An 8,535-nucleotide genomic window follows, 5' to 3' on the forward strand; every position below is an offset into this window, starting at 1 on the left:
CCAGAAGCATAGCTCAGATGATCTCCCAGTTCTGCTTTATCAACAGACAATGTCTTGTTCACAATAGGGGAAAGCAAGTCACTGACATGCTATAAGAGAAAAAATATTGTAAATTTTGAAATGGAACATGACATGAAGTGAAATGGTGAAGTATACTGCAAAAGAAGGTAAAAGGTTGTATTTGAGAATGATAAATACAACTCAAGAGCGCTGGCATGTAATGTAAACAAAAAGCACGTGGCTACTTACCTTCTTACGTTTTTGCTCAGATCTTGAAGAAGGAGGCTCCTGACCAGTTTTTTTTAGCCAAATAGTTGGTACAGAGCCTGAATGAAGCGTGCGTCGAGAACCCTCCACATAATGGCTCCTTTTGAAGGAATCTTTGTTGAAATGCTCAGAGCAAACCATGAATCATCCCAGAGGACTGAAATTGGCTCGATGCATTTTCACGAATCTTGGCCATTTGTCACAGTCACTCTTGTTTTTTGGATTAATGTGCACTGAAATTCCACTTTCATGATTAGGCATATTGCTGCAGACAACACACCACCGGCCAACCATTCTTTTTAGGATTCTGGATTGCAAGTTAGTAGCATTTGCAGCTCTATTTAAACTAGCCATGTGTGTTTTTTTGAGTTGAGAATCTGATGTCCTTTCTGTTTACTTCATTGCAAGCCCCATCCTAGGTAGTTGGAATGCACTTCATTAATGGCAGAAAGCAAAACAGCAAAAGATGGAAAAGTACACTCAAAAAACAGACTTTCCGTGCTCTGATTCAAAAACGGTTTGGACTGGTGAGTGACTCCAACACAAGGTTTCAAAAAATTCTACTTTGACACTGAAAATTTGATTTTAGTGGCACTTTAAGCTTCTCTTCCACTACATCACTTAGTGATTCTGCCAATTCAAGAGCAGCGAAATTTGATTGATATTGTCTGGCCATTTCTTTTCGTAAAGCAATGTCCTGAGGACCCAAATCATGAGGCTATGTCTGCAAACTTTTGAATTTCCAGAGTGGGATATTCTGTACACAAAGCCAGTGACATTTTAGAAGGACTAATGCAGCTTTGTCTTCAATGCTTGTAGATTTCTTCTGAATGGTCCTTAGATGTTTCTGAAGTTCAGGTATCTGCAGTGCTGTCTCATGGTCATTTAATTAGGCATGCCTCACCAAAGTTGTATGTTGATAATTTCGGCATTCTTCGTTTTGATGGAGGGAATTCTATCTGTAAACTTAGTGCAGACATCACAGTACATAAAATTTTGAGCCACATCATATTTCAGCCAACCATGTCTTCAACCACTGCGGAAGGAATTTCCTTTTTTTCTTTATGCTATTGTTGTTGGAACTCGCAGAAGTCAAGAAACGCGTATGCTTTTTGTTTTAGATTAACTAGCATGCCTGTCAAAATCAGTTTTCAGTTTCCAGGCACTTTCATCCACTTGATGACAAAAAGTAACAGTGAAATCTAATTATGGCAAAACATCTCAGTTAAATCATGTACGGTGAGAGTTGTGTCTACTATGTTAATTTTTGTCGGGAATGAAATAAGCTTTTGGTCATGTTCGTGCTGTACAACCCAAGCATCTATCAACTTTTTTTAAGCAATTAAAACCTTAAAATCAACGCATCCACCCTTCATTCAGTATTATCCAACATTTCAGTATTACATTGAGTACATGTGCAAGCATAATTGATTTTACCTTTGTAGTTGTTGCAAAATGCGGCAAGTTGTGCTTTGCCTGGTCCATCCCATCAATAATTAATGATAAGTACTTCCGAGGATTCATGTTTCCCCTTTTATACCATGCTTATAGTATTTGTTCCTCTCAGTCCTAGAGATAATATGACAATAATTTAATATAGATGCACCATTCAAATATTCAAACCTTATCGCAGTTTTAATTCAAAGGGGATTGTGTGGAATGGACTGTTGGTGTTGTTATCACTGTTAAACAGATTATGTTTTCCTGTGAAGCATACTTGACTTCCTGCCACCAGCAAATAAGTGTGTAATAATAACTTACATTTGCTGAGAAAGATGAAGTTTCCTTATCATCCTCAATTGCTCTCTTTTTTCTTGTACCTGTGTGGGCCGATGAGTAATTGAAGAACACGGCTGACAAGGCTTGGGTTTTCAGTATTTATTTGAGAATGTAATCTGAAGCTGTAGAGATTGCAAAATCACAAACATTACCGAGAGATCCTTTCATCGAAATGACAAATCTAGGAATAAAACTTGCATTTGTCCAGCCTTGTTAAAACATAGTTATAAATTGGATAACATCAAATATCCTTAGAAAATCCCTGGATCCTTAGACGAATCCCTTATAAATCATACTTAAAACATTTTATACTTTTGCTTAGCGCGATATGTGGCAAAAGAAAATTATTACATAACGATGAGACGGTCCATGAGGCCTTGCGGTACTGAGACTAATTTCGAGTCTAGTCTGTGCGGTTGAGGTAACGCAACATCCCCCCCCCCTGCAATGGGGAAATCCCATTCTAATTAGGAAAGCCTTCTGCAGAATAAATCACGCAAATCTTGGTGATGGGACGCATGTATGTTCCTGATGCAGTCTTGACTTGGACGTTTCGTACTAAGCCATGTTCTCTTGGATACACTTGGAGAATTTTGTCCGTGCTCCACCTTCCACGAACTGCATTGGAATCTGCCATAATAACAAAGTCGTTAACTGCTATGTTTCTCCTTTCGGCGTTTCATTTCTTTCTTGGTACAAGATTCGGGAAGACATCTCTGGACCATTTCTCCCAGAAGGAATCCACGATCTTCTGGCAGAATTCAAACCGATGGTGGGGATTTTCCGTATGACGGAGTGGGCCCTGAGGAACCGTATTGGTTGCTCTTCCTAACAGGATTTCGTTTGTGCAGAGATATGAACCATCATCAGGATCATTTGGTATTTTGCCAATGGGTCTCTGATTGACCAAATTTGCTACTTTGAGGAGACAGGTGTACAGCTCAAATGGGTGAAGCACAGCTTCTCCAATGGCTTTCTTGAGTGCTCTCTTTACGGTCCTCACCATAACCTCTGAACATCCGTTCTGGTGTGGGGCATCGGGTGTGGTGAATTGTCACTTCATACCTGGGTCGGCACAGAATTCTTTGAGCTTGTTATCTCATCCTTCTATCATAAGGCGCAATTCATGTTCCACTCCTACCATTTGTGAACCATTATTGGAGATTAGAACTTTCGTGTAACCACGATATGAGAAGAACCTTCTCAGAACTTGCAGGAATTCCATGGTGGTCAGATTGGTAGCAAGTTCACAGTGAACTGCTCTCGTGTTGAGGCACGTGAATATTACTCCATAGTGCTTTGCCATTTTGCTTCTGCCAACCCTAACTTTGATGGGTCCGAAGTAGTCACATGATGCATACAGGAAAGGAGGGGTGTACGGTTGTAGGCGGCAATTAGCTGGGTCTCCACCTTTGCTTCCATCTCTCTGCAGAAGGTACATCCGCCCTTAATAACCTTGGCAAGATTGCTTCCTTTGATTATCCAGTACCTTCTTCTGGTTTTTGCCATTGTTGCAGCTACACCTGGGTGACCTACTCTGTGTGCATCACGGGTGACAAGTGTGGACATCCAATGGTGATAGGTTAAAAGCACTGGACTTTTTCCATCATAGGATAATAGGTTAAGATCGAGGCGACCTCCAACTCTTATGATGCCTTTTTCATCAGTGAATGGACTAAGTGTTTTGAAGTCTCCCTTCTCCATTCTACCTGAAAGGCCAGTCTGTGCTTTCTTTGCCCAGTATTCTTTGGCATCCTGAATCTCTTCTGTACTAGGTGGACCAGCTTGTACTTGACTGTTATCATTTTTCTGGCTTAACTTAAGGCAGAGGTTGCAGCAGAATCAAACAATGTAGGCTGTCACTCTGAGCAGTCGTCTCCATGTTGAGAACTCTCGAGAATCCATTAAAGGTTGGTGACAGCAGCTGCTCATGTGATTTGGACCTTTCTTCGTTCTCTGTTTACTTCTGTCATATCGGGTACACCTTGCTCTAAGGGCCAGTGATCCTCTGAAAGCTGTAGAAAGTTTGGACCATTTAACCATCTTCCATTTATTTCGGTGGCTGCAATGCCATTGGTTAAATCATCGGCGACATTTAGGTCAGTAGGGCAATAGGACTGGATTTCAGCCACTCGGCAAGATACGAAAGGCTTGAAACTACGTATTTTTCCCTTGATCTAGGCCAGGGCGAAGCGGCTGTCTGATAGATAGTGCACTCTTTCAAAGTTGAACCTTGATTGTTGCAAGATTGACTTTCCCAGACGGCTTGAGAGCACAGCTGCTTGCAGTTCAAGATGAGGGATAGTTGCTTCAGAGGGACCACTCTAGCTTTTTCAGCAACAAACCACGTTCCAAATTGACCAACGTTCAGCTTCCATTTCATGCAAGCACATGCACCAAACGCCCATCTTAAAGCATCACTGAAGACAACAACTAAGGCAGGGTTGCCAGTTGAATTGGGCAGGGTAAGACAGTGCTTGAACTTAAAGTTGTTGAGGGCAATCATTTCTTCAAACAAAACCATCCATTTACGTTTGACTTCTGGTGACACTTTGTCGTCCCAGCCAAGACCAAGCTGCGAGAGCTCCTGCGTGGTAATCTTTGGTTTGATGAGAATCAGTGGCACCCGCTCTAATTGGATCGAAGATTCCAGCCAGCTTGCAGAGAATTTGACGTTTTGTTAGCTTCAGAGGAATTAAGATTGTAGGGTTGGACAGAAGAAGTATTTGAAATTCATAAAGTCATTCCTGGGAAAGTCACTAATTACAAAATGCGAGAATTAGATGAGACGCCTTTACAAGGCAGCTTCTATTCATGGGATTTACAAAAAGTACACGTGGATGCAGCCACATATTTTTGCGTGGAAAAAGTATTAAAACGGGCGAAAGATAAATTATTTGTCAAGTGGAAAGGGTACCCTAGTAAATATAACAGCTGGATTTACAAAAAAGATTTAAAGTAATTGGTGACATCATGAGGGGTGGATCTTTACGGAGGTTTCAGGTGTACGTTCCCGGAGACCAGAAAGGGGGTTCTATTCATCGATGGCCGGCACGCCCACCACCCTTTATAGGGAGTTGGGGTACACAAGTGGGAGCAGGTATCAGACATGGTGAAAGATGTCGCGCGCGAAATGGGGAGAGGCCTTAAAAGGACGTTCACGCAATGATCTTTGTCAGAATTTCCTAGAGGAGTGAAGAGAGGAGGAAAAAAGAGCAAACTCTTCCAATTTCCTTTTGTCCTTATAATTGAACAACATTCTATTGTTTATTCATGTGTACACGCTTCGATAAAGTGAATAACGGTATATAATTTAACAACAACAACAACAACAATGACTATTCATATGTACACATGTTGGCTAAGTGAATAACGGCATATAATTAAAAACAACGGTATGTAATTTAGCAATAACCACATTGATTATGTAAACGCATCGGAAAAGTGAGAGATATTTGAATAACTAATAACATGCACACTTCCAATTCTCAGAGGATGTAATAGTGTGTTTTCGCACATTCTGCTGTGACGTCACCAAAATTTAGCGTCCGCCATGTTGGTGGAGTGAAAAGGGTGACGTGCAAGTGTTTACTTAACTATTACAGTTTCATTACTTTGTTTGAAGTATGTCGCAAAATGCCTGCTTTTTGCCTAATTATAAACTGTTCCAACGACAAATCTAAACGTAAAGATCTTTCATTCTGTCGTGTACCGAAAATTATTAAAAATCAAGGCGAGGAAACGGAGATCTTGTCAACTGAACGCAGGCGAAGATGGCTGTCAGCCATACGTCGACAAGATTTAACAGACCGAATAATTGAAAACGATCGTGTGTGTGGAGACCATTTTCACTCAGGAAAAGCAGCTCCTTTGTGGGATAAGTTTAATGTTGACTGGGTGCCTTCTCTTAACATGGGACATCAAAAATCTGTGATAGACGAAGCGTCGCTGCAACGAAGCCTTGAAAAAGCAAAGAGAGTCGCAGAACGAAGGAAACATACACATGAGAGCACAGAAGAAATGGCCAAAGAGAAGTCAAAAAGAGTGAATGAACCTGGCGTATGTGTTAAATATTTATTCCAGTCTACGACTACGGACGTTGAAATGGACGATATCGAGGACCTCGCTGAAAATTTGCCAGATAACTTGAGAAATGCCGTAACACAAACAGCAGTTTCAACGACAACAGTTGGCATTCAGACAAGTGAGACGCATAATTGTATGCTTCAAACCGAGTCTTTGTTTCTTAATAAACAATGTTCTGACTTTGATGAAGCTTTTTTTGTTGATAACAACGAGAAAGTAAAATTTTACACTGGTCTACCTTCCTTTGAAATTTTACAAAAAGTCTTCTGTTTTGTTGAACCTTATGTTGACAGACGTCCTCAGCTTTTGTCTAAGTTTCAAGAGTTTGCAATGGTTTTAGTAAAATTGAGACTTGCTGTTCCTCATCTTGACCTTGCGTATCGTTTAAAAATTTCATCTGCAGTGGTTTCTCGAATTTTGTCTGCTTGGCTGACTGTCATGGATGTTCGCTTAGGTCCTCTTGTCAAATGGCCAGATCGTGACGAATTGTACGCAACCATGCCTAGATGTTTCCTGGACTCATTCGGACGCAAAACCACAGTTATCATTGATTGCTTTGAAATTTTTATTGATAGACCGACTAATCTCCTTGCAAGAGCACAGACTTTTTCAAGTTACAAGCATCATAACACTGTTAAAGTATTAATTGGAATTACACCACAGGGTACAATTTGTTTTGTTAGTGAGGCTTGGGGAGGGAGAACTTCAGATAAATTTTTAACTGAAAACTGTGGTCTACTGGATAAACTTATACCAGGTGATTTGGTTCTTGCAGATAGGGGTTTTACCATTCATGAAAGTGTTCAATTTCAGCAAGCCCAATTGAACATTCCTGCATTCACCAAAGGTAAAGACCAACTTGATCCTGCGGACGTGGAACAGACAAGAAAAATTGCTTCTGTCCGAATACACGTTGAAAGAATCATTGGTTTGCTTAGACAGAAATATACCATTCTTCAACAAACTTTACCAACTGATTACCTAATTTGTCGAAAAGGCGAATCTGTACCTCTAGTTGACAGAATGATTAGAATTTCCTCTGCACTAGTAAACCTATGCCCTCCTACTGTACCTTTTGATTGAAAGCCTAAATAGTAACAGTGAAACTATATTAAATTTTTGGTGGTGAATTTTTCAAATTTCTAACAAATGAAAGCACCAGAATTACGGCTGTGTGACTAATAAATATAACCGTTATAGTGCACTATTCTATCCTTGCTTACACAACATGCTGTTGCCCAGTAGTAACCATGTGGAAGTTCTCAGATTTAACCACCAAAAATTTAACATAGTTTATGAAAGTCTGTAATAATAATGCAAAAAGTTTGTTTCATTTTTTATTCATGGAATGGAATGTTTAATTATTTTAAGTTAGTCAATACAATTTTAAACTGAATGTGGTATCAGATGTTATGTGCTTTCGACTGTGGGAAAAGGGGTAATGAGACAAGCTTTCAGGCAAGCATACAAATGAAGTCGCATCTTTGATACATTAAGTTGAGGAATATTTGGGTCCAATGTGTAAACAAGACTTGTTGCAAAAGCAATAGCAAATACACCACAATCTGAACCATTTGATTGTTGCTGTATTGGTACAACATTGATTCCTTGGAAATCCTCTCCAACTAGACTCTCTACTTGTTGTTCAAGATCATCAAGTATAACATCATTGAAAAGGCTGTCATACAAATTTACAACACCTTTTTCACAGCCAATTGAACTAGCACACACCCAATGGTTTCCCCCAGTATGCAAGATCTGTACAAAATCTCCATGAACCTTGTCAAAGTTGTGGCATGGACCCAAGCTTGGACGTTGAAATCCTTGAATATCTGGGTTAACTTGCTTTAAAAGGACATGAGCTTGTTGAATGACAGTATTTTCCAACCAGCCAGTAGATGATTCTATAACATCGAAGTCGTGATTTGTAAGTGTTGAAATGATACTGTATTTATCCACTTGCTCAGTTTCTCTAGTACCAAAGTAGACAATCTCATGATCATTATGAACAGAACTCTCAGAAGGTGAAAAAGGTAGATTTGAATTTGTAGCTTTAGGTTTGATAGATTTAGTGGAACGAATGCTGTCCAATTTGCAGAAGTTACATGCCCAAGAAGATTTATAATTATTTGGGTATCGCTTATATGACATGCACTGTAAATGAAAAAACTTCCCATTAGAACAACTATCATTGTGGCATTTCAGCAATTTGTCATCAGAATTTGCTTTCCTTTTACAAACACAGATACTTTCCATTAACAAAGCTTCTTCAAATAAATTAGGAACTTTATCATGTGTCTTTAACCCTTTCTTACCATGGCCAAACTTAGGTAATTTTCTACAATGTGGACATAACCATGTCTTTGCAACATTTTTCATGGAGAGACAGGCTAAATGGAATCG

The 8,535-nt window shown here is 39.7% G+C and overlaps 2 protein-coding genes across 3 annotated transcripts in view; one reads left to right on the forward strand and one right to left on the reverse strand.

The window, feature by feature from the left end:
- The first annotated feature begins 5,682 nt into the window (after positions 1-5,682).
- On the forward strand, positions 5,683-7,215 carry LOC148734948 (uncharacterized). The gene has a single exon (XM_088752852.1). The coding sequence runs from the start codon at positions 5,683-5,685 to the stop codon at positions 7,213-7,215; it is 1,533 nt and encodes a 510-aa protein (XP_088608978.1).
- A 241-nt stretch (positions 7,216-7,456) lies between these two features.
- LOC148734949 (uncharacterized) overlaps positions 7,457-8,535 on the reverse strand; it is a 2,956-nt gene continuing 1,877 nt past the window's right edge. For both annotated transcript variants that reach the window (XM_088752376.1, XM_088752375.1), the window contains 2 exons: positions 8,448-8,535; positions 7,457-8,036 (listed from right to left, as the gene is read on the reverse strand). The exon at positions 8,448-8,535 is cut by the window's right edge. In XM_088752376.1, coding sequence (XP_088608502.1) covers positions 7,543-8,036; positions 8,448-8,535 — 582 coding nt within the window. In that variant the 3' untranslated portion in view covers positions 7,457-7,542. The remainder of the gene's footprint in view (positions 8,037-8,447) is intronic.

The sequence above is a fragment of the Stylophora pistillata genome, chromosome 3 (assembly GCF_964205215.1).
Source record: "Stylophora pistillata chromosome 3, jaStyPist1.2, whole genome shotgun sequence".
NCBI lineage: Eukaryota > Metazoa > Cnidaria > Anthozoa > Scleractinia > Pocilloporidae > Stylophora > Stylophora pistillata.

Coding starts and splice junctions, on each gene's coding strand:
- LOC148734948 (XM_088752852.1), top strand. CDS start 5,683: ATGCCTGCTTTTTGCCTAATTATAAACTGTTCCAACGACAAATCTAAA.